The 24,688-nt window shown below is 45.5% G+C and overlaps 10 protein-coding genes across 10 annotated transcripts; 6 read left to right on the top strand and 4 right to left on the bottom strand.

Moving 5' to 3' along the window:
• Positions 1 to 104: 104 nt before the first annotated feature.
• FPRO_13697 (uncharacterized protein) lies at positions 105 to 2,662 on the bottom strand (the record flags this gene model as incomplete). The annotated part of the gene is made up of 5 exons (XM_031218641.1): positions 105 to 1,130; positions 1,194 to 1,466; positions 1,528 to 1,689; positions 1,750 to 2,551; positions 2,610 to 2,662. The coding sequence occupies 5 exons, from the start codon at positions 2,660 to 2,662 to the stop codon at positions 105 to 107; spliced, it is 2,316 nt and encodes a 771-aa protein (XP_031084479.1).
• A 783-nt stretch (positions 2,663 to 3,445) lies between these two features.
• On the bottom strand, positions 3,446 to 5,340 carry FPRO_13696 (uncharacterized protein; the record flags this gene model as incomplete). Its single annotated transcript, XM_031218640.1, has 5 exons — positions 3,446 to 3,866; positions 3,951 to 4,032; positions 4,084 to 4,795; positions 5,005 to 5,047; positions 5,162 to 5,340. The coding sequence occupies 5 exons, from the start codon at positions 5,338 to 5,340 to the stop codon at positions 3,446 to 3,448; spliced, it is 1,437 nt and encodes a 478-aa protein (XP_031084478.1).
• Positions 5,341 to 6,233: 893 nt separating this feature from the next.
• On the bottom strand, positions 6,234 to 7,782 carry FPRO_13695 (uncharacterized protein; the record flags this gene model as incomplete). The annotated part of the gene is made up of 3 exons (XM_031218639.1): positions 6,234 to 6,355; positions 6,413 to 7,559; positions 7,654 to 7,782. The coding sequence occupies 3 exons, from the start codon at positions 7,780 to 7,782 to the stop codon at positions 6,234 to 6,236; spliced, it is 1,398 nt and encodes a 465-aa protein (XP_031084477.1).
• A 374-nt stretch (positions 7,783 to 8,156) lies between these two features.
• FPRO_13694 (uncharacterized protein) lies at positions 8,157 to 9,164 on the top strand (the record flags this gene model as incomplete). The annotated part of the gene is made up of 4 exons (XM_031218638.1): positions 8,157 to 8,265; positions 8,337 to 8,526; positions 8,577 to 8,625; positions 8,709 to 9,164. 4 exons carry the CDS (start codon positions 8,157 to 8,159, stop codon positions 9,162 to 9,164), a joined length of 804 nt encoding a protein of 267 aa, XP_031084476.1.
• Positions 9,165 to 9,735: 571 nt separating this feature from the next.
• FPRO_13693 (uncharacterized protein) lies at positions 9,736 to 11,466 on the top strand (the record flags this gene model as incomplete). The annotated part of the gene is made up of 4 exons (XM_031218636.1): positions 9,736 to 9,996; positions 10,055 to 10,374; positions 10,430 to 11,151; positions 11,231 to 11,466. 4 exons carry the CDS (start codon positions 9,736 to 9,738, stop codon positions 11,464 to 11,466), a joined length of 1,539 nt encoding a protein of 512 aa, XP_031084475.1.
• Positions 11,467 to 12,334: 868 nt separating this feature from the next.
• FPRO_13692 (uncharacterized protein) lies at positions 12,335 to 13,125 on the top strand (the record flags this gene model as incomplete). Its single annotated transcript, XM_031218635.1, has 2 exons — positions 12,335 to 12,527; positions 12,608 to 13,125. The coding sequence occupies 2 exons, from the start codon at positions 12,335 to 12,337 to the stop codon at positions 13,123 to 13,125; spliced, it is 711 nt and encodes a 236-aa protein (XP_031084474.1).
• A 487-nt stretch (positions 13,126 to 13,612) lies between these two features.
• FPRO_13691 (uncharacterized protein) lies at positions 13,613 to 14,521 on the top strand (the record flags this gene model as incomplete). Its single annotated transcript, XM_031218634.1, has 4 exons — positions 13,613 to 13,629; positions 13,652 to 14,015; positions 14,079 to 14,304; positions 14,361 to 14,521. 4 exons carry the CDS (start codon positions 13,613 to 13,615, stop codon positions 14,519 to 14,521), a joined length of 768 nt encoding a protein of 255 aa, XP_031084473.1.
• A 686-nt stretch (positions 14,522 to 15,207) lies between these two features.
• FPRO_13690 (uncharacterized protein) lies at positions 15,208 to 16,440 on the top strand (the record flags this gene model as incomplete). Its single annotated transcript, XM_031218633.1, has 3 exons — positions 15,208 to 15,410; positions 15,467 to 15,803; positions 15,856 to 16,440. 3 exons carry the CDS (start codon positions 15,208 to 15,210, stop codon positions 16,438 to 16,440), a joined length of 1,125 nt encoding a protein of 374 aa, XP_031084472.1.
• A 1,137-nt stretch (positions 16,441 to 17,577) lies between these two features.
• On the bottom strand, positions 17,578 to 19,953 carry FPRO_13689 (uncharacterized protein; the record flags this gene model as incomplete). The annotated part of the gene is made up of 4 exons (XM_031218632.1): positions 17,578 to 18,614; positions 18,667 to 18,917; positions 18,972 to 19,664; positions 19,718 to 19,953. 4 exons carry the CDS (start codon positions 19,951 to 19,953, stop codon positions 17,578 to 17,580), a joined length of 2,217 nt encoding a protein of 738 aa, XP_031084471.1.
• A 331-nt stretch (positions 19,954 to 20,284) lies between these two features.
• FPRO_13688 (uncharacterized protein) lies at positions 20,285 to 22,173 on the top strand (the record flags this gene model as incomplete). The annotated part of the gene is made up of 2 exons (XM_031218631.1): positions 20,285 to 20,656; positions 20,716 to 22,173. The coding sequence occupies 2 exons, from the start codon at positions 20,285 to 20,287 to the stop codon at positions 22,171 to 22,173; spliced, it is 1,830 nt and encodes a 609-aa protein (XP_031084470.1).
• Between the last annotated feature and the right edge of the window lie 2,515 nt (positions 22,174 to 24,688).

The following is a 24,688-nucleotide window of genomic DNA, read 5'->3' as shown; positions in this document are numbered from 1 at the left end:
TGCCCAGTTGAACAGCTTAAATTCTGCAAGACTATTTCAACATGCTTGATACTCTGTTACTACATTATACAAGGATAAGAATACCTATTCACCTCAATATGTGGTTATTGAATGCTGGACTCAGCTGTTATGAGCTTTCGTATAAAGTCAGAAAACCCTTTTGAAAGCTCCCATATTCTCATATTCTGCAAAATCCGTAGTGCTTCTTTAAGAACTTGCACATGGCTCTCCTTGCTTCCCAAGCGCGGTACACCAAACAGACCGACTCTCGCTCGACCGCCTTCACACAGCCAGTGATGTACTTTACGATAGTCTTCACCATCCAATAAATGGAATGCATCGAGTTGTAGAACAGTGACTTGGTGGCTCTCGTCCCCGTCGTTGCATGCTTCGGTATCAGTACCAGGTTCTAGGTCTCCTAGCAGAACTGTGGCACACCAAAGTGCGCCCCCGGCGTAAAATGCATAGAGTGACTCGCAAGGGAGGTTGAAAGGGAAAGATCGACTCAGAGCCAAGATTTGAGCGCTGTGATAAGCCACTTGGCGCAATCTCCCTCTGTCCTCAACACCCCATTTACTCATTCTTGCCCGTGCTTCTTTGTGTTGGCCTCCAGCGCGAAGTAACGGCAGTAGCCAATCCATAAGGTCTCCAGCACCGTACAGGTGACACAGATGGATTATTAGTAACCTTTCAACGATCCGCCGTAGGATAGCGTCGTCTTTGTTGGCTTTGGCAGCCTCTGGACAGGTAAGAAACTGATCCAGCTTCTTGAGGAGGGTCCGCTTATGATTCACGAGGGGCCAGTCTTCTGGAACAGCATCCATCAATGGAGACCCCTGGAGTTCTTTCATGGACCACAAAAATCGGCAAAGTGTGACAGTGATGACATGCAAGTGCTGGTCATCAGACAGTTGAATCCTGTCAGTCAGGCTGGGGTAAAAGCATTCTCGAGCAGCCTTACGGAACTCGATTCTGTTTTCATGGGATGGCTGCCATGGACGAAGTGCCATCCATGAGTGAGCGGTAGGGGCTTCCCAACAAGCATCTTCATCAGGTAGAGAGAGTGCCATATCGCCGATACTGAAAGCCGGTCTATCGTTGTGCAAGATACCAACAGTTGCGTCGAGATCCTAAGAGGTAAAATCAGCTTCTGTTCAATAACATAATGCTTTGGATGAGCATAGAGAACTTACATATATGGCCCAGCCCAACCTTCTCTGGCGTTCCGCCGCAACCCAGGCCTTCCACCGGCTTTCCGTGGTGGCAGAGGACTCGTCGGGTGCATTTTGACGGGGCTTCGGCTCTTGGAAGAGACCTGCTTCCCTAGCATGCCGAACAAGCAACAACCGCAAATCTCTGCTATGGCGGAATAATATCCTATGTCCACTGCCACGGCCATGCGTCGTTTGAAGAAGCTGAGCGGTGAGATAGTCCTCCGAGTACCGGTGGCTTGAATCTTGTTCGTTCTGAATAGATGATTCAGCTTCATGACATTCTTCAACTAAAAGAAACGCGAACTTGACTGACCATGAGCAGGAGTATACGACGGTTCAGTTCAGCAATCGAATTGGCGAATACTATCGCACCCGGCATGCTGCTGAACCTAGCTCCAATGGCAACAATCGAGAGCAGAAGTACCTCTGATATAGTGGTTGGGTTAAGGGTAGGTCGGTGAATGAAGCTGATGGGCTATAAGAAGGTCAGATGAGCACGGGTTGACGTGACAATGGGTGTTATATAGTTCCCTACAGGTCGAAAGTTGACAAAGAAAAGATCAATGCAGTGATCTATCTTTGCCTTGCTCGGAAAATTAGCCAGCGAAACAGCTTTCCACAACGGCCTTTCCAGGATCGTCTGGGCGGAGCTCAGTAGTTGAGATCTCTGCGATTCCTCAACCTTGGTCATTTGAAAGTGCGAGCCGTGTTTCAGGGATCTGTCGCTATCGCCACCAAGCTGTGGAATGACCAACGATTGGTTGCAGTTGGTCTCAGCGGTACTCAAGAGCCAATTGTCGAGATGAGGTCCCTGCCTAGCGCTGTACCTGACTGACGGTTCTTGGGCGTTGGGAAACGAATTCTGACCCGCGAGATGAAGGACGGGCTCATCAAGCATTTGATAATCGGTTGGCATGCTGAAGGTGTCGAGGTGTGAACAAGGGTCAAATAATGAGAAGATCCAGTCAGGGCTGAGTCCACCGAAGTTAAAAAAGAGATCATCCCCGTTCTGCTCCAGGCCGGTTGGGGCAGAGAAGTTAGAACCCCCCTCGCAGTTCAGGCTAGTGAATGCTGATGGGAGTAGTGAGCTAGCGCTTGTAAACAACTCTGATGATGGCGAAGGACCCTGTGCTGCCTCCTGTTGTCCATCTAAAGATGCCGCGCCCTCTGAGAAGTCAGCGGGAGGAGTAAAGCAATCGGCCTGGGGATGATCATCCGAGTCTGGGCTGGGATCACCCGGCGTTGGGCTCATGAGACGGCTAGGATATTCGCAGGCTGCACCTCTTCGGACACAGGTTGAACATTGAGGTCTTGTTCCTGAGCAACGGAGCTTAGACCTTGATTGGCATGTCAGGATGAAGTGTAAAAAGTTAAAGCATTAAGAAAAAGGGCTACCTCTGGCAATGGTTGCAAGATTTTCTCCTCAGCCTGGGGCCCCTCTCGTGCATCTTCACATGTCGCTTTAAGCTGTCCCTGATATATTTTGTTAGTTTTTGAACCCAGAGAGGGAATTGCTGTGCATTTTCAGAGTGGCTAGTGAGGCATGATTGCACTCAACAAAGACAAGGGTATGGGTGTATGTACTTGCGACTAAATATTTTGTGGCAAACGGGACAGGAGTCGGAATCCATACCAGAAAGTGGACTCCTAGATGGACCCGCTGGGCTGGGCTGGCTGGTAGATAGGCAACAATTGAGTGACAGACGTGGCCTCGATTCGGGGTCGGCGGTGGAGGAGAGGTCACGGATGACGAAGAAAGAAAGGAACGAGTGAAACGAGTTTTTAAAGGGAGGCTGGCATCTCCTCCTAACCCCCGCGTCTGTGAAAATGCGGGGAATCTCACGCTAAGGACAATGCAGATTTCAAGCTAATGCCCTTTTGTGTTAGATCTACCATTTTTGCGGGGGCAACATCCCGAGCTTCCCGCTATCCCCGCGGTTGGTTTGTAATTGGCCAGGCCAGGCCAGGCAAAAAGGTTTGAGGCATATAAAAGGATACTGATGATTTGGCATAAGATCATTGCATCTCGAGATGGCACAGCGACAACTTAGGTATTAGACGGCAGTGAATATACGTATCAGTGCTATACACGCAGTGACACCTTTATTTAACAGAGTAAACATTAGCTTAACGGCTACAGCTTGTATACTATCACCAACTATTTAGTCTATACTATTCGACACCGCTACGGCTATAATCGGATATAACCGGACTAACTTACCTTTGTCCCATCAGTCCATCCAGCTCTCACCCTGATGTGCAACCTTCTCAAGCCACTCGCTCTCCAACAGCTGTCCTATATTCTTGCTCCTTGGCTCGAAAGACATGTCGAAATCAGAACCAGGTGTCATGATCAGGCTCGTACTAACGCCAATGTCTTCCGCTGTCAGCTCCCGCGGCGTCCCTGACTTGGGGTCTAGGGGTCGCCCGAACTTGAATGTCTGCAGCATTCGGCTCGTCATCATGAATAGGCTTCGCTCAGCCAGATGGATGCCCGGGCATATGCGCTTTCCACCACCATAGGAAAAGTGATCTCGTTCGGAAGCGTCCACCGCGTTAGCAGAAGCTGCGGCTGATTGCGTGTGATTGATAAAGCGCTCTGGGTCGAACTTCTCCGGGTTTGAGTACCGTTCATAGTTTGAATGCATCATCCTATTTTTCTGTAAGTTTGACGCATTGCAGGGATAACGACGAGCCAGAGGAACTTCGGGGAGCCTCAAGCTGCCATTGACGTACCAATGGTTCACACGGACGACGCAGTTCTTTGGGATATAGTATCCGTTGTACACATCGTCCTTACTTGTGTAATGAGGAAAACCTTTTAGCAATTAGCATCTCGAACTCTGGTATCCAGCACCGTCAGGCTTACTCATCGGCGAGATGGACCTCCACCTCTGATTTTCCTTAATAATAGCCCTGATGTATGGCAAGTTTGGCTCGTCTGCCCAGGTGGGGAACCGATCCTGTCCTATAACACGGTCAAGCTCTTCGTGGGCTTTCTCGACCACTTCTGGATGCGTGGCCAAGGCCAGAATGGTAAAATGGAGGGCAGTCGCGGTTGTCTCTGACCCTGCCCCGAGAATCTCCATACAGGTACTAGAGGCCTGAACTTCATCGTCCTCTTGGGCTTTCTCCATCTCCGCCTTGACTTCACGTGCCATACAGGGTCTATTGGGATGGAGTTCGGCCTGGCGTACTGCATCTCGGTAACACTTCAGGGCGAAGGAAAGCTCAAGGTTCTTAAACTTCTCCAGTTCCCTGAGCCACGGCTGCGCGAAGCTAGGGAGCTTCCGCAACATGGGTATAGCTTCAAAAAGATATTTTCCGGGTGTCATGGCCTTACTGAAGTTCTCCATGACGTCGCGCATCTCAGTCGCAAATTCGCTCGAGGATGTAGGCACTCGCTTGCCGAAAGCTACCGTTCGTGCAACCGATAAGGCGTAGCGATGAAGTTCGTGCGCGTAACCCTTCGGCTCATGCAGTATATTGTGGATGGTGGCCAGGGACTCGAGCTCTTGATAGGGTACATATCCATCGCATTTCTTAGCTGTGAGAACGTTTGTAAAAATCCGACGAACCATCTACTCGCAAGGTAAGCTAATCGAATACCGCAGTCCAGTAGAGAGGGGAAATTACCCGCCACCTGGTGCCATATGGCATCAAGACACTCCGTCTTCCACCACTGATCAGATCACCGACCTCGGATGGTGGGCGGTCGGAGTAAATGCTCGCTCTTGGATGGAGATGGTCAGTTCCGCCTATCAGTCCACGGATTAAGAATATCTCTTACCGCATTCCGATAAGTTCCCGGTAGACTTTTGCGTCGCTGATGACTATGACATGTTGCAGGCCTGTTCGGAAGTACATAATCGGGCCATATTGTCTGTTATCTCATGCGTGTTTAGTAACAAAACTCGACTTTGATCATGAATGAAAAGGATACTCACTTCGCCCATTCGCCAAACGTCTCCCAAGGCCTCTTGCTAGGCATGTCGAAAGTCATACCCATAAACGGATAACGCCCTTTAGGGCCAGGTGGAAACGGGGGTCGTCGCCATGTCTGCACAAGCTTCCAGATGACGAGGGTTGCAAGTAGAGTTCCGATGAGTACTATCGACTGGGACATAATTGGTTGGAAGCTTTATTTCTAGAGCTTTTGACTTTTAAAAATAATATGAGTGCAATGCCGCTGCAACAGTCTAATTAAGTTGTAATTTATGAAGGAGCTGGCTGGTAGGCTGGTTAGTAAACCCCAAAAGTAACCACAAACTAGACTGTATAAGGATATAGGCCGCGAATAAGAATCTGCAAACCGGTCGTCAGTCATAGCTTTTATTATCCCTAATGCAATTGGCTTCTTTGCGCCACTTCGCGTTCATCTTGCCATTCCAAAAAGGCACAAGCCAACTGCTCCACCACTTTACTTCCGAGCAAATGCAGGCGCTCGGACTCGGACTGACTCGAAGGGTATTGATTGTTTGGTGACTAGACAACCTGCAGCCACCAGAAAGTCCGTTCCGACAGTTGCCGTCGCTGGAACTCCGCCAAACGTAATGGCGTCGGCGAACGCGGTGTAATCGTGGAGAGACCATAGCATCCATAGTGCTTGGTTTAGGTGGATCTTCTCGGTCGGCAAAGCCAGCTCAAAATTACCTTGCTAGCTACATACGTATCCCACGTAACGTCAGTGTGGTTTACTCCTACCTATCTAAATTGTTGGCATGTTTAGAACGCCAGATTGCCAATGGATGTCAATTTGTAGCTGATAAGCCGTGGGTATTATTGTCCAGAGGTTAAACGCTAGTCGAATATGTTATACTTGCACCGCTCGCAGTTAGTCCTACATACTTCACTACTAACACAACAATGCTCCTTTGCATTCATCACCTATACTCGCCGCCTGTAGCTCAAAGTTATAGGTAGCAGTCAACTACGGAGTCTTTTGGTAAACAAAAATTTCACAAGAAACACTTTGATTTTCTTTATCTGACTTATAAGCTACTAACTATTTACGCTGCACTACATGGAAAACTTTCCAGCGCCCTTGTTGAACACATTCTTCGGGTCATACTGCTTCTTCAAAGCCAGAACTCTTTCGTAGTTTACCCCGAAAATCTCTTGGGCTAGAGATGTAGCAACGCCTAAAAAGATCGTAAGCTGGTTAGTAACGCCACTTTGGCGGGTTGCATATCACATACCATCATAGTTTCCATATTCTCCAACGCCATCCCCAGTCAAACTCTTCTTCAACTCCTCGTTGACTTTCTGACCCATATTACGAGTCCAGTCTCGGCATGCCTTGTCGTTTTGGCTGCCGACCCAGCGAGTGCCGAAAAGAATATTGTAATGCTCACCACGGTTGGCAAATGACATTGCCGTCTGTGAGACCTTATTCACCTGCCTCTGTGAAAAGAATTCCATGAGTATAATGGACTTGGCAGCATCTGGAACATCAGTGATGAACTTGGTGTAGTCGGTGAGAAGAGCCCTGGCGAGAGATGTCGACAAGGGTAACGAGAAAGCTGAACCCTTTTGTGTCTTCCGATCGCCGTGAGTCGAGACAGTGTTGAGCATTGCGTTGACGTCTCTGTAGGGCATCTCCCGGGTTAGATCGGCCACTGGCTCAAGCGCAAAGAGAGGTGCAAAATACTCTCTGGCCTTGGCTTGATCACCGTTGTAAAAGATGATGGTCAGGACACTGACTTTCCGAGCTGGTGCGGGAGCGCCAATACCGACAACCATGCCGCTCTCACCTCCGGTCGATTTGACCAACCAGTTCGCAAAATCGACTATCTTTTCCAGGGAATCAGGCTTGAAGACAAGCAAACCGCCATAAACAGAATTCTCCTGCTTGTACCCGCGGAAGGTGAAACTCGTAGCAACGCCAAAACTCTGACCGGCACCTCTAAGTGCCCAAAACAGATCAGGGTTTTCCGATTCCGATGTTTGCAGAATTCGACCATCAGCGAGCACGACCTCAGCTGCAAGGAGGTTGTCGATAGTCAAGCCATACTTTCCAGTAAGCCAGCCATAGCCTCCGCCCAAGGTGAGACCTCCAACTCCTGTGTGGTTGACAGTGCCTCCGACCGTGGCCAGGCCGTATTTGGCGGCAGCATAGTCGACATCTTCCCAGATGGTGCCTCCCTGAGCCGTGATGGTCTTGTTGGCGTAGTCGACAGTAACATTACGCATCTTGGTCAAGTCCACAACGAGTCCACCATCTGTTGAAGAAGACCCAGAGGTTGAGTGACCTCCGCCGACAACAGCAACATCAAGGCCATGCTCTTGCGCGAACAGCAGGGCCTGGGACACATCATGTGCATTGGTGACTTGGACTACGTACGCCTTTCGAAATAACACGAGTTAGTCCTGGGTTTCTCAAGACCTGATGCTACCGTATTTGGCTAGATCAGGGGTCCCAATGCTGACAAACACTTACAGCTGGCTTCTCTGCTGCTTCAGACCATCTATGGAGACTGCTTTGATAACCCTCATCCCCTGGAACGAGGACATCAGACGCAGTCAGCGATGCTCGGAGCTGGTCAATTGGTAGCAGAGTAGAACCCATTTTGTAAATGATGCTTGAATAAAAAGAGTATCCGAATTGAATGTATAACAATTGAGAGTAGAGCAAGATTGTAGATTGATTGCTAGGAATCATTGAAAACCCTCAATGTCTTTAAAACGACACGTTTTCTCTGCAGGTGGAACGAGACTACGAGTACAGGGTAACGAAGACTATGCATGCCTTGACCTGTGGTGGTGGGCAGTGGTGAATCGGCACTTGTGGCCCGACCTAACCCTTGTCCACTCCCACCTCCGAGGCCGATTTGACTTTCCGACCAGTCCGCGTGACTGTATTTAGTTAGGTTCATATGGAGATATTCCGAAGAACTCCACCAAAGCCCAATATCGCATATTATTTCGTGCCAGGTCAAAAGAATGGATGTCAGAGAGTATGTCTACAGTACCGTCGTGGGCGTTCCGCTCAAAGCGGATGTCCACTATAAGTCTTTGACAGATGATGGTGTAAAAGAGGCTGGACCAATTAGTGAGTAGACCCAATGAAATGCAGGTTTGAGTTTTAGTCGAACACATATGGCTAACCATGGCTCTTTTTAGTTATTATAATCTATAGTGGTGGCTTTGTCAATAGGTCAAAGACAGGAGTCTCCAAGGCTCGGCTTAAGTCACTTATTCACGAGTTCGGCTTCACTGTTATGGTGCCAGACTATCGCCATTGCCCGACTGTTTCTCTCATTAAGGGCCCTATCCCGGATATTCATGCTTGCTTCTCATGGAAATGCAAGGAGCTTCCCCCCTGTTATTTCGTGATATTCAAGTAACTGTCGACAGTAGCAGGGTCAGGGTCATTGGCTCATCTGTAGGTGGCAACCTAGCTTTACACCTAGTAAGTTTCCATTCAGTCTGCTGTCCACCTCTAGCCCCACCCCCCCTCTAGAACAACTAGGTACTGATTGGACACACGTCTAGGGATCTGCTACATCTCCACCCACGGCTATAGTATCTTACTTTCCTGCTGTATACCTGGACGATCAATTCTGGCATTCTCCGATGGAAGTCTTTTCCCAGGTTCTTCGTTTTCCACAAGCCTTCCTTAATAAGGTCAACAGCAAGAGTGTTATCACATCTACTCCTTCATCATTCAAGAGGTTACCCGGTAGTCCAGAACCTATGCCGGATTTATCTAGGCCCCAGAATGCTTATCTCTTAAGTAACCTGCGAGACAGAACTTTATTCCGAAATATCGTGCAAGACGGTAATTACAAGCGGGTTAATCCCGTAGAGCTATTTTCAGCTAAATTCCCACTAACCTGCTTTATTCACGGTACTGAGGACAAGATGGCCCTTCCAAGATTCTCAAAAGCTGCATATAAGTTCTTAAGGTCGTTTGATGTGAATTCAGAGCTCCTGGTTGCAGATAGTTAAGCACATGATTTTAAATCATGTATGTCTGGAGACATTCCGCACTTTTCAATCATCCGTGACTCTCATCGCTTTACTACTGAGAGAGTTTAATTCTATTTAACAAAAGGATAATTTGCTATATTAACATCTTCCTTTATAACTCTTTTTAAGCCTTGAGTACTTAGACACCTAAAAATGTTCTCACAACTGGTTGAAGTCCAAGAGCGGGGTTGGCCAAGTAGTTAAAAAGTTAGACAATTAGACTACGCTCCATAGCGGTCTTGGCAGAGGCTGGGCCCTTGGCTCTTGTCCACAAACACACATCGTGGCTTGGAACGACACGGTCTAGTTCAAGCCATCGTTTTTAAAGCCTGATTTCCCCAGAAAACCCCGGATTCTAAAAGTTGTTGATCGCCCACATGAAGTCCGAAAAGGGAGGCCGATATCAAGCACAAGGGGAATCAGTTAGCTGATAGGATATATCTCTCAGTATATATTCAATAATCACGCTGCCTTTATCGATCCTTTACCCAAGCATCCCTATTTCATAATATCCCTACTATATCCTGTGAGCAAGTACTTCATACTCGTCATGGCCACTCCTAAAGAACACCCAAGTCAGGATCATATCGAACGTGTTTCGTCCACCGTAACCCGGGGCAATAAACTCGACAAGATCGATACAATCCATCAAGATGAAGCTCTCAAAGTTCTTTTCAACTACGATGGAGATTCTACTTGGTCACCTGACGAAGAAGCCAAGTTAGTCAGAAAGATTGACAGACGACTTCTGGTTATTCTCGTCTTGACCTTTGCAATCCAGTTCTATGACAAGTTTCTGTTTTCCCATGCCGTAAGCGTCATGAAAATACTGCTCGGGTTGTTTTTGGATCTGACATCAATCATAACAGGCCATCTTTGGTATGAGAACCGACCTCAAGCTCACTGTCGGGAATCGATTTTCTATGGCGTCTTCCATCTTCTATCTCGGCTACATTGCTGGTGCATATCCGGCTACGTTCCTCGCCCAAAGATTCCCAATTCACATCGTGGCTTTCACTTTGGTTCTCCTTTGGGGAACTTGTGTGCTAGCTGGCGGTTGGTGTAATAGCTTCCGCGAGCTTTATGTTCAGAGATTCTTCCTTGGCCTCCTCGAGTCCGGTGTTTCGCCAGTCTGGATGATGGTCGTCGGTGGATGGTATACAAAGGTCGAACAGACATTTCGCATGGGGTGAGTTCAGTAATTCTTCCTACGAAATCCCTTCCGTCTGACGATAGCATTGTAGGGTTTGGTTTGCTGCAGCTCCGATGATGGCTATCCCTGCGCCACTTATCAACTTTGGGCTTGGCCACATCAAGGGTTCGATGTCTCCTTGGAGATACATGTTCATCTTTGCAGGCTGTATCACGATTATATGGGCTTTCGTGATTCTTTTCTGCATGGACCCAGATCCAATCACTGCAAAAAACCTCAGTGACCGAGAAAAGTTCATCGCTGTATCACGACTACGTGTAAACAACTCGGGAGTGAGGAATAAGCACTTCAAGAGAGAGCAAGTATTCGAAGCTGTAAAGAGCCCACTTTTCTGGTTACTTTTCTTCATGTCTGCCACTGTCAATACCGTTAACGCGGTGACCTCAACCTTCACGCCTCTTATCATCAATGTGTCCATGGGATATACGGGTTTGGACTCCTTGCTACTAACAATGCCAACGGGAGCAGTTGGAGTGGTTGCCACAATTACCCTCTCGTGGGTTGCAACAGTCTTCTCCCGATACAATTTGAGGATTTGGTCCTATACCTTCAGCTCATCAATCTTACTCCTTTCATGTGTTTTGATTTGGAACATTCCCCATATAGCGAACGGATTCAAATTGATGTGCTTGTACCTACTAGCGTTTCATCCTGCTGCTTATGCCGTGTTAATGAACCTATCCATTGCCAATGTTGCAGGATATACGAAGCGTTCAACGGTATCTGCTGGCTTATTTGTTGGCTACTGCGTCGGTAGGTGACTAGAAATAGACCCACTGGTCTATTTCCCGTACCAAGGAATTGCATAATTCAACTGACTGAATTGCGACAGGAAATTTTGCCGGACCTCTAACATTTCTTCAGTCTGAGTCCCCGCGGTATACGACCGGATGGACATTCATTACAGCTTGTCTTGCCAGCACCATCTTAATGGGTATGTTATATCGGCTCATGTGTCAAAGAGCCAACAAGAATCGCGAGGCTGCTGGAGTAGCTGAATCGTTTGAGAATGCTTACGTGGACGACATGACTGATGTGTCCAACTTGCATTTCCGATATATCTATTAGGGCTACAAGGTACAATAGTAATCTCTATTTTGGTGGAAGAGTACTTGGTTGGAGGTTTACTTCAATATTCTTCTAAGTGTATAGGCTTTTTCAAGGCGGTATTAACTTCTAAGTTATCTTCAAGAAAGGAGTCTGTTTCCATTCGATATATTTGCTAGCTGGAAAAGTCTCGGTGGTATGCACCTCGCCATACCATGAAATAAATTAAAGACATGCACCATGATCGAAGACTCGATTCCTTCTCCTTGGCGCTCAAGGATCACAGATCTGTTCAGTAGTTCACTGCTGGTTGACAGAAAATTGTGCCCTTGCGTATCTAAATGACGGTTTTAAACGTCGTAGCGACACTCTGTCTTTAAAAGGCAAGAGAATATATAAGCATAATATAAAGTATTAAACTAAATTAAATAACAATTATCCCAAATTAAGCTAGCATACCTTGATCTTATACTAAGCTACCTAAGTCTTTTCGTCACTTAAGATCAAGGTCCCGGGTTTTCTTTCACCACCTGCCTTTATCTGTCTAAAGCGGTATAATGTCTAAGTTGTGAGCCACAAGTATTATTTGCCGCTTAGACTTACGGGCTGAGAGCTTAAATCAGCCGACAGAACTTAGTCTGGCTAAGCTGAGTTGACCCGGGATCGGACAAGTGGTGGAACCCCTCACCTTCTCGATCCGCTCGGGGATCCGGTGTGTCTCTTGTAATAGCCCCATTTGCTCATTCCAGGCTTCAGATGATAGCGCGGCTTTCCAAGTCTTGAAATTTCCCTATTGCCAATTTCTTATCTTATAATGTTATACTAGGAGTATCTAAGTCTATATTCACACTTGCGACAGTATTTCCAGTACCACTCAGAGCTTTTCAATATGGATGTCAGTCACATCATTACAGAATTTATCTACTTTCATCTCCCTGCGGAGGTGAAGCCAGAGAATGTTCAAGACCAAAAGGGAAAGCGACTCCTGAACCTGTTCCAAGAGGCGAGGCTTCAAGACGGATACAACTGGTCGGCTTGGGGACGGTCAGAAGAGGATACGAACGCGTTAGTTTGGGTTATTGGTGAGTTTTGTACCCTCTAGCTACACATCATAAATAGTTACTGCTCCGTGACAGAGCTATTTTGAGTTCATAAGCTAAAGGAATATTCCTCCTCTCCAATCTAGAATGGTCAAATGAGGAGTCAACCATCTCTACAACCGAGCTCAAGACCTTGGCTTGCCCTAGTCCTGCAATCGTCAAGCTCAGGACGAAGCTTACGCCTACACTATCTTCAGTCGGAGGTATCAAGTCAGCTCCAATGGTGGATCTCACAACAATGCCATTTGTGGCAGGCTTGTCAGTTGAGGATGATGCCGGCACCAGAGAGGTTCTGAATACAATGAGAGAGGCCGTGTTGAACAAGTTGCCAGAGGATCTGGCACCGTCGTATTGGCTCATGAGCACATGGGATACTCGCCCCGTGGTATCTCACCCAGAGAGCCCGACTGGTCGGAGTGTATTATCTATTTTGGTTGTCGGATGGCATAGTACACAGCAACACTATGACATATGGAAGTTGCCAGATTTTCGATCGACGTATATTGGTCCTGTCAAGGCAAAGATGCTCTCATACCCAGAGGGACTTGGGATGAAGCATATCGCTTTTAATTTAATTTAATCGGATATATATAAGACGCATTATTTCAGACATATGACAGCCAGGGGAGGGTGAAGCATCAATGACCGTATAGCATTTAAAGTTGTCAGGGCACATAATCGGCATTGAATGATGTCTCAATTTCAGTTCAGACTCGTGGCTAACTTCTTAGCTTGGCACGGAGAACTGGGAACAATCTCTCAGTGACTCGGACTGCTGTTGTGCCGACACTTGTTCAATTCTGTCTTAGTAAGAAGCTTTTAGTACCTGCTAATTTAGCACAGCACGAAGGAAATATGACACGTCTTGAGAAACGGAATACCGGTGGCCCCACTATCCAGAATGCTACGCATCGGGGTCCGCGGTGGCGAGAGCAGCTGACTTTCTGTTTATCGCACTTTGGGCCTGGGATGTATACTCCTGGAGTCGAGTTCTTAGATAAGTAGGCAACAAGACTACGGGCTACCGCATCTATCTAGCTACAACACGACTTAAACACGATCTCGTTATGGCTGAGAAAGTAATGTACGTTCAACTCCGCCCCTAGGCCAAACCATCTAATGCAAAGTGTTAGTATTGTGACAGGTGCTGGAAATGGTATAGGGCTTGCTATTGTCAAAAAGCTCTTACAAGCACCAACAGTTTCTCACGTGGTTGCAGTCGACCTCAAGATTGAGAAACTTGAATCAATCCAGGGAGACTATGCACAGAAATTGCACATTGTCGCTGGAGATGTTTGTCAAGAGAATATCAACATCCAGGCGGTCGAGATGGCGATTAGGCATGGGAGCAGGCTTACAACCCTTATCCTCAATGCAGCCACATATCGGCCACTGGGAGCATTCCCAACTCTCAGTCTGGAAAGCTGGAAGCATGCATTTGATGTCAACTTCTTTTCTAATATCCATATGGTATGCTAAAAAATCCAACACCCAAGAAATAAAGTAATACTAACTCACTTTCATCAAATGTAGCTACAAGTCGCTTGGCATCACCTTCAAGAAAGCAGCGGCAGCATAATAGTGACTTCATCCCGTGTCAGTCAACAGCCCTGTGAGTCATGGACATGCTATGCATCCTCAAAGGCGGTCCTCAACTATCTGTGCGGCTGTATTCCGTTAGAAGATTCCAGAATTAGCTCTATCGCTATTACGCCAGGCGCAGTTGATACAGAAATGCAAACGGGACTGCGGGAAGAAGGTACATGCTACCACAAATGAACTAATGGTTTAGAATGACAACTAACCAGCTTCCAGGCACTGCCTCTCCCGAGCTGCAGAAGTTCCTTAATGCCCTTAAGGCAGAAGGAAGATTGCTGAAACCGGAGGAGCCAGCTGCTGCATTTGCAAAGTTAGTGGAAATAGGAATACCAAAGGACTTAAATGGCCAGACTATTTATTGGGAGGATGTTTTATAAATTATTAAACGAAAATCTTTATGGTTCCTCATCCTTCAACTGCAAAGAGTTGCTTATCGCCAGTGATAGATAGAGGTCCGATAGGTTCTCAAGCTTGTGTCACTGTTTAGATGACTATCTAGCTCCGATCCCAGCAATGATCACTTAGCTGATGCCGTATTTTGCTGGAGTAGAAGAGAAGGTTTCAATATCAGCGTTTGGGGAGGGGCTTTATGGAAGTCGAAGAGATGCTCGAAAAAAAAAGCAAAATAAGCGTCTTTAAGGGGTATGGCAGTCTTTACAAGGTACTTACAAACGGAGTTCGGCTTTGAACCTCGGCTTTGAGGGGATATCATGGATTCATCGTTTATGGGCTTCTGAGTCATGAATATTAAAGTTTAAGATATTAAATGAGAAATTAAGGGCAATTGCATATCTATGCGAATTCCGTTATTCGACGGTATTCGGTAGAATTCAAAATCCGACTCAAAAACCAGTTGACACCCACGATTCCACCCAAATTCCTCATTATGCGAATGCGAGTGCGAATTCCGACAGTGATTACATATAAGTATGCATATAAATATCACAATTTTAAAGCACTCATACGGACTTTTTGCCACGGCTATTAACCACGTGTTCCTGATATTACACTACCCTTTATAATTCTTACTGTCTGCTACAACCTGCATAGTTACCGCGAAACGATGTATCTTGCCTCTATACTTAGTTCTGCCTTGATCGTTGCTAGCGTTGCACGATCAACCCCGTCCGGGCAGAGCTGTGTTACGGGAGTTGAACTACCGTTCAAACTTATTAATGGCCATACCCATATTGAAACGGTATCTGTCAAAGGTGGGTTGGATCTACCGAAGCTGACACCTGGTGTCAATGCCAGCACATGGGACTGGTGAGTACCACAAGTGATGAACTAGACCAGAATTCATAACTTACGTACATATGTAGGTGGTACTTTGACGCGGTTTCGGCTACAGACAACGCAGCAATCTCAGTTGTCTTGTACAACATGGCCCCCAACAGCCTGTCGATCCCATACCCCGGAGGGCCACTCTTCATTGCGGTGCGGGTCACGTTCAAGAATGGTACCAGCATTGACAAAAGTACTGTTCCGAACCTAGGCGCGGATTTCCAGATCAGCGACCGGGGATTAGCGTCTGAATGGAGAGGCAATACCAGTTTGCATACGTTTACGGGTAGTAGCCTCAACGTCCCCAACCCCATCTATACGTTGTCTATCAATGATCCAGGTCGAGGTGTCGTTGGCTCGTTCCAGTTGAAATCGGTTAGTATAAACTAGCAGGCATTATTTCCTGGCTGTCACTGACGTTCCATAGGTTGCACCGCCTCATTACCCGTGTCACTTAAACAGGCCTGGTGTTTCAGAGCAACTTTTCCCTAATATATGGTGGGCGAACGCTGTACCAGATGCAGAAGCCGTTGTTGATCTGGTCATCGACGGAGAAAGTTTCCATCTTCGAGGTAACGGATACCACGATAAGAATTGGGGCTCAGGTTCCTTGGAGGCCATCACCAAAACCTGGTACTGGGGTCACGGACGTGTCGGTCCATACTCGCTCGTGTGGTTCGACGCTGTAGATAAGTCTGGAAAAGAGTACTTCTCGTCGTGGATCACCAAAGGGGATAAGGTGCTCACCCAGAGCTGCGCGTGCCATAGTGTCACTGTCAGACCCTGGGGCAAGAATAGTCAGTACCCGCCTATACCAGGCCTGGCCGGGCCATCTGGGTTCAACATACGCTATGATATGGGAAACGGGAAGGCATTTACAGCCAACTTCACCCATGGAGCTACCCAGTTGGATACAGCTAACTATCAGAGATTCACTGGGCCGATTACTGGGGGAATCGAGGGTAAGAAGAAACATAAGGGGACGGCATTGTGTGAGCAGTTTAAATATTAGTCAAGTGGTGAACTTTCTGTGATGAGGTAGTTCAGAGTTTGGAGTGGTATAAGGATGTCTCTTGGTACAGTCTTTACACATAAGTTAAGCAAAATGACAATATATACAACCTAGTCTAAAAGTATCCATCGCTATGACTTTTAAAAGAGCATTAACTTATAATTTAACTCCCTAATATTAAAGTACCAATAAACCGCTCTAGGTGTAAAAGAGTTAAATCTCTTGGCTTCTTAATGTCTACCTATCTTGGTCTTTAGGTCTATGGACGGCTTGTCAAGGAGCTCAGCATCCATATTCTTAATCTTATCAGATGATAAGATCTAATTAGCCAATTAGGAGTGGGTAGAGTGGGTCGAGCTCTCTCTACAATGCCCAAGTGTTGTTTATATTGCGCAGTAGTGCTGGGTGAAAGTATATTTTTTTTACGAAACTTAATTGTTAATTATTGAGATAAGAGTTCTTCTCAGGTTTATATCTCTAGATAATTTCATCTAGGACTTTGAACTCTAAATCTAGGACTTTCAGTCTAACAGTCTAAACCCTGAAAGGAAGGGGGATTCCCGGAATTTCCAACAAGTATGGCCTTCCAGACTGGAAACGCCTCCGCTCTTGTGTAAGTATCGACTCTAGCCCTGTGTTTCTATGCCGGTTCTCCTCGATACCGGCGTGACTTAAAGCTACTTGTATATGCCACGTAGTTACATGGGGTGGAACTTTAACACTCTATCCAAGTCACCTGTCGCAACAGAATCTACCGATAACAAACTAGACTGGATCAATGCGAGGAAATCGTAAGTGGCTTAGCGTACCTACTAGCCCTATGAGAATCATTCTCCCGGGCGTAATACACTCTATCTATCTATCTATCTATCTACTCCCTGCAAAGTGGGGAGATAAACGGACTCTACTACAGTCGATGAGAGTATTGGTTACGAGGGCGCAATACGTTGACCCCCGCAACCCCATTTTGGTGGAGGATTTGACTCAAACCGCCTGCGAATAATACCTAGGGTAAATAATAGCAACCGAACTGCCGTGCTAGACTGAGAAGAACCAACCTCGAGCAGAGATCTCCAAGACATTTAGCTATAACTCTTGATGTTGTGCCATTGCACCCCCGTCGATATTTCTCTCGGGCTACTCGGCAGCTTTCTTCTCGGTAGCTTCCTTAGCCTCTTGCTCAGCCATCATGAGACGCTCAGCTTCCTCCTGAGCCTTCTTCGCGGCACCGGCCTTTGCCTCGGCAGCCCTCAGTTCAGCTTCGAACTTCATTCGAGCTTCCCTCTCGGCTTGTGCGCGGGCTGGAGCCTCGGCCTTTCGTTGTTCTTCAGCTGCCTTTACTGCAGCTTCAAACTTCTTCCTGGCTTCTTCTTCAGCTTGGATGCGAGCCCCTGCCTCAGCCTCTCTTCGGTCCTCAGTGGTCTTCATCTCAGCTTCGAATCTGAGACGAGCCTTCTCTTCGGCTTCAGCCATAGCGCAAGCGTGCTCCTGAGCGCGTTTCCCTTCAGCCTTTCGTTCGGCTTCTAGTATCTCTCGGGCAGCCTTTTCTGCCTCAATCCTGGCCCTTTCGATCTCTTTCTTGGCTTCTTCTTGGGCCAATCCCATATCCTCCATTCTTCGATAGAAGGCCTCCTCGGCTTCTTTTCGGATTTTCGCCTCGGCTTCTTTTTGCTTCTCGGCAGCCTTTACCTTTTCTTCCATAGCAGCGATCTCGGCCTCTAATCGAATCCTTTCTACGTTTACCTCGGGCGGACCGGATATAGCAGGTCTAGTTGAAGCCTCGGCCTCAGCCTTTCGTGATCCTCCAGCAGCAGCTGCTGCGGCCTTCCTATCTTCCTCAAGCTTGGCACGCACATCAGATATTATCTTAGTGTTATCTTCCTCCCCGGCTTTCTTGATCCTCTCTGCTGTCTCTATGCTCAGCCTATAGAGGATTTTAGTATCTTCAAATTGTCTCTCAGCGGCCTTGATTCCGTGGTCGTCCGTTTTAAGCCAATCCTCTTCATCTATGTCCTCGTCATCCTCATCCTCATCCTCATCGTTCTCATCTCCAGCGCCGGGCTGCTCCTCCTCTTCGTCTTCATTGCCTTCATCCCCTATATCGGGCAAGGTAAAAAGCGCAAGGTGCTCGAGATGCTGCCCTATATGCTTCTCGTACTGCTTCTCAGAATCCACTTGGAAATCACAACACAGGGCATTGACCTTTAGCCTTTGCCGTATTGGTACGGCTGCTTAGTTCACCCAGCGCATGTATCTGGTCCGGAGACATGTTATGTTTGTGCGCTATCTGGACATGGTTTTGAAAGCCTTCCGCTCTGTCAAACTCTTCATCGCATCCGAATGGACAGTGCCAGAACTTCCAATGCTCTCGCCTCATGTGCATTTTCCACTCATTGCGGCGCATATACAGATGTTCTGGTGTTTTACAAGCATCTGAGAGACAGACATACGGTCGAAGATCTCTGAAAACGTGTTTCCTTTTAAATAGGTTAGAGTAATCAGCCACCTTCATCAGCCGGAGTGAAACATACTTCCAGGCATACCTTGTGTCTATCAACACTATCATTCGGCAGAACGGACACTTGAACGGCCCATCCTTGTTTTCTTTTGGGATTGAGGGGACTCGCAGCTGGGTTGAATCAGGTTTTGAGGTGGCATACGAAGTCGCCGAGGTATCAGAACCACCATCATCCACTATGCCGAACTGACCTAAACGTGTCTCGCCTGCCTCCTTTAGATGCTCGGGAAGTGATGAAGCCACCGTCGTCGCCTGCTCATCCTCATCCTCGTCTAAGCCCTGGGCCATTCGGTGGTTATGCTCCTTTCGATACTTAAAATATAGCCGCCTGCGAGCCATGGCTCTACCGAGTCTATCTGCAAGATTTTTATCCACATTGGTGAACTTTTCTCGGACATGCTTGGCATCCCAGTGCACAAACGACTCGATAAGACCCTCCTCCGCCCGGGACAGGAACTGGTCGTGAGGGGCTGGGTTGCGTATCGTGATAGAAAGCCGTAGAAGACAGGCTATTACGTGAGCAATCTCATCAAGTGTCTTTTCAGTCTCGGACTTGTCAGAGTCTTCATCATCGTTGAAGTAGTCGGCTAGGTCATTTTCCACTTGGTCGTGGCTCTCGCTGGCTATGTCAGAGCTCTTGTCTTCGTTGGCGATGAGGGTGCCTAACTTGTCGTTAATATTTTTCTCTTGACAGAGGAAAGAAAGTCTATGCCTTGTTCGATGGATCTGCAAAGATCTTGGAGCAGAGAAATGACCAACTTGCGGATGTGGGACGCGTCACGTAGACGATACTCGAGAGAGCGACTCCCGGATCTGCGATGGGCTCCTAGATTGCCAGCCCACAGCTTGAACCTCGCTAGGTAAGAGCCGACCTGCGAGACTTGGGCATGGTCACATTGCAGCGTTGAGGTGAGCGTCTTCAACGAGGCAAGGCTGCGAGCAACCAAGGGGGCAATTCCCAGTTCAGTGACGGATTGAGAGGCCCCTTCGATCATTTGGAATGTGAAAACGAAGGCCAAAATAATCTCTATTGATGGTTGGTGATGTCGGTTGCTGGATTTATTACACTGATGATTGATGAGAGTAGCCACAGAAAGTCAGGATGGCAGCCCCGCTCGCCATAAAGTCACGTTCCTTAACAGAGCTGGTCATCGAAAATGGCTCATAGTCATATCTGTCGAGATATTATTGGTCCCAGCAGCTCAAACGTCTAATCCCTGTTTTCAGCCGTGGTGCGGGGCTTGCATATTCAGAGCCCAACATGTCATCTTACACTCTTGGCCGATTCTCATCAGACATAGATGTATCCAATTTAACGACGACGTCATGTCCGGCATCGAAGTCGTAGGCGTCGTTCTTGCCGTCCTGCCACTCGCCATCGAGGCACTCAAAGCATACAGGGCCATGCTATCACGGGTACGAGGTGCTGATCGTGACTTGAAAGCCCTTATCCAAGACCTCGAGACAGAACAAGTCCGCCTGCAAACAACGTGCGAGGTGCTACTCGATGGCATCGCGCCTCTATCTCGGATTGACGAGATAGTCAAGAAGCCTTTTGGGCCCGAGTGGGAGCAGTTCAGCGACAATATCAGGGAGCGGCTGTGGACAACGATGGGCACATTCAAAGAGCATGCCAAGGACATGCAGGAGGCGGCTGAGGAACTGAGGGAGAAGCTATGCATCAAAGCAGATGGCCAGGTGAATCCATCACACTAGTTAATCGAGATTAATTATATATGCTAATGCTATGTGTCTAGGCCAAGCTGAATAGCGCAAAGGCAATACTAGAAGAATACAAGAAAAGGGCATCCTTCTCGCTAAGGAAGAAAGATTACGAGAGCATCATCTCTCGTATCAAGACGGCCAACTCAGTCTTGCACGATCTCGCCGATGATAACCGCAAACTCGAGCCTAGCCGACGGCGACGGTCACAGGCCAGGGTCACGAGACTTATTCGGGGCTTATCTCAGAGCATCTTCGACGGCCTGAAAAGTGCGGTAACGTGTCGATGCGTCCAATCGCACGACCTGTGTCTCGAGCTGGTGCCGAGGAGAGCTGCCCTTGTGCCCAGCGACGTGGAGGACGAGGTGGCAAAGAACCTCAACTTTCATGTGGTGCTAGGGTCATATGGGAGCCCTGATGCTGACACAAGCTGCTCTGTTCAGGGCGGGGAGGAAGTGAAGTTTCTGGAACAACCGAACCGCTGGGACAGTCTCCTTGTTCAGTTGGAGCCCAGGACTGAACAAAGTATAAAGCCGCCTTCGTCATTGAGTGTTCCCCCCAGTAACAGCAGATCTCCATCTCCACGCCCGAGAGTCCGGTTTCTTGGATTGCTTAGTTCCAAGTCTAGGCTAGAGTCAACATCCTCAGAAAAGACTCTGACCGTCGTCTCCGAAAAGACCACTGTCGCAAAAACATCGCTGTTTCCACGAACGGCATCACCACCTGTCCTCAGTTCGGGTCTATGCCAGGTGGTAATCGCATGGCACAAGGAGCAAAGGAACCCAGCGGCCCCGTGCTGCGGATATATCGCCGACCCTTATCGCATATTCGGTCTCTACCCGCAGAACTATTATCCAGAACCAAGCCCGATTATCACGTTACGGCAGATACTAGGAGGAGAACATAACAAGTTTCAAGAGCTTGATCTCTTGGAAAAGCTGAAAGTCGCGCTGGCTGTCTCTATAAATATCCTCCATCTCTACAAGACTCCCTGGTTAGCGCGAATCCTGACCTTGGACGACATTGTGTTCTTTCCGGGAAACCAGAAGACTGCGTACCATTCAGACTCACCCGCCAGGTTTTCCATGACCGGGACATTCGTCAGAATGCCTGTGGCAGCAGCACCCTCAGAGACTTCGCCGCAGAGGGAACCACGCAAACCATCCAAAGCTAGCAACCAAATAGTGCTGTCACTCGGTGCGATGCTGATCCAGGTGATGATCGGACAAGCCGAGCCGGCACTCGACATGGCAACGGTGCCAGATATAGACCTCAAAGCCATAATGGAGAAGCGCGAAGCAGGTTTTCAGTTGAGGAATAAGGTGCTAGAGGAGGTGGGGGAGAACTATATGATGGCGGTGGAGTGGTGTCTGGACAACGTGCTGGGGATTATGGGGCTTGAGGATGAGGACTTTTGTCAGAACTTCTATGAGGGGGTTGTTGTGAGGCTGGAGAAGGATGTGCAGCAGTTGAGTAACCGTTGTTGGGAGTAATTATGAGCGAGATTATAGATGAATGAGATTTATAAAGACACTTCAACCTCATCATGTTTCTCGCCATTCCGAGAGCTATAGTCCTCATCTTCATAGCTTGGTAGACTCTAGTTTTTCGACAGCACACTTGCGGAGCTTTGCCTTGTCTGTATTTCCATCGTCGATTCTTTGCGTACCGGTTCATAATTCGTGATTCATAAATACTCGAGCAGCATTAGGGGAACTAGAAAAAAATAACTGCCCTAACAATTATTGTTTATATTAACAGCCTAATGATAATTAAGTTTATATAGGAAATTTCATAGCGCTAGCAAGATATAGGTATTATGATAATTATAGTAAGGTATTAGGGTTAGGTTTATCTATTATATATAAAATATTAGGTCCCTACTATTATATATATAATTTAAAACCTACTTTTATATTATAACCTTAGTTCCTAACTGCTAGGCTAGCAGTAATACAGGCTTTACTACTAGTTAAGGCAGCGCTATAATTAGCTAGGAAAAGTAAAGGCTGCTATACTACTAAATAGCTATATTACTAGCTAGATATAGGCCAATTAGAAGTATTAAGCTAACCCTAAATAAGGCTATATATTAAGGCTAAGCTATAGTTTAATAAGGCTAAATAGAAAGCTAGGTAAAGGTAATAAAGAAAGAGAAGGAAAGCAGTTTAAAAAAAAAGAGAAGGCTAAAGAAAGGCAAGTAGGTAAGTAATAATAGTACTTCTATATAGCCTTTTAAAAGTATAGCCTAAACTATTAATCTTAATATATAGTAATTAAATTATAGCTTAAAAAGGCTAATAAATAACTAACTAAATTACCTATATATAAATATTATATATATTTATATTATTATTATTATATTAAAGGGAAGGTATATTATTAAGCTAAGCTAGATATTAAATAAGCTAAAAGAAAAGAGAAGGCTAGTTAATATAATATTAATATAGCTATTTATTAATAATAGCTAGAGATATTAATAAGTAAAAGAGATATTAATAAAGATATATAAAAGAGGTAAAAAAGGCCTAAATTAAGTTAATAAAAAAGGAAATATATAGCTAAAAGTATACTATTACTATATATAGTATAGCAGTAATTAATATAATAATATAATAAGGTAATAAATAACCTTAAGGCAGTAGGCTATTAATAATATAGGCTAAACTATTAATAAAATAGTAATTATATTATTTAGCTAAATATAGTCTTACTATAATAAAAGTAAAGGAAAAAAAAAGAATTATTATAATAAAATAAATACTATTTTATATAGTAATATAATAAAATAAAAAGAAAGAAAGATAGTAAAAGGTAAAAGAAAGATATATCTTTAAAATATAGCTAATATAATATTATAAAGTAATAAATAACCTTAAGATAGCAGGCTATTAATAATATAAAGTATAATACCGGTTAGATAGGGATTAATAAGGAGGTATACTTTAACTTTAAGTAAGGTTATATATAGAGGCTAGAGGTTTTTTAAGGCTAAAGCTAGCTAGAGCTATAAGTTATAAAGACTAAATAGAAGGCCTTAATAAAGTAAGATATAATAAAAAGAAGCTAGCTAAAAATAGGCAGCTAAAAAGCTAATAAATAGCCTATTTTATATATATATATATAGAGGCCAGCTAGAAAAACTAATATAGTAAGAAAATAAATAACTTTAAGTAAGAAGGCTATAGATAATATAGGCTAAAGTATTAATAAGAAAAAAGATAGCTTAACTTAAGTAAATATACTTAATATTAAATAGGTTTAATATAGATAGCCAGCTAGCTATAAGGCAGGCTAAGTTATTAAAGATAGTATAATAAAAAAGAGAGAAAAAAAAAGAAAAAAGGCTAAAAAAATAAAAAAAAAGCTAAAAAAAGAAAAATACCTTAAAAGACTATTAAAAAAGAGGAGCCTATATAGTAAAGTTAAACCTCTAACCTTAATATTATAATCTTAAACTTATAATTAAACCTCTTATTAATTTTACTATATAAAATCCTTTAACCTAACAGTCTTTTAAGGCACTTTTACTAAAGGCCTTTATAATTTTAGACTATATACCTTTCTTTTATCTTTAGGCCTTAATATATAGTAGCTAGACTTTTTAGGCTATAGCTTTAAGGTAGGCTACTATATTGCTATATCTATCTCTAGCTATAATATAAGGTAAAATAGGTATATTAAGTTAGGCAGAAAAGGGCCTTATATATATTATATATAGTAGCTATATATAGCCTTTTAGAAGTATAGCTTAAGTATTACAATTAAACTTAGAAAGGCGCTTATATTATATGCCCCCTGTATTTTCTTTTAACTAATAAGCAACCTAGTTATATATACTTACTATATAATTATAATAATTGTCTATAATCACTTAGTGATTAAGATACTTATAATAGTTGGTTCCTAACTGTAGATAAATTAAGCTATATTAGGTTTATTATTAGCAGATTATATAGGGCATAATGCTAAGCGGTTATTAAAGTATTATATCTCTTAATAGTAGAT

Source organism: Fusarium proliferatum, assembly GCF_900067095.1.
Source record: "Fusarium proliferatum ET1 genome assembly, contig: FPRO_scaffold008, whole genome shotgun sequence".
Lineage (NCBI taxonomy): Eukaryota > Fungi > Ascomycota > Sordariomycetes > Hypocreales > Nectriaceae > Fusarium > Fusarium proliferatum.
The sequence above is the reverse complement of the archived record's forward strand: the minus strand, read 5'-3'. Positions and strand labels throughout refer to the sequence as shown.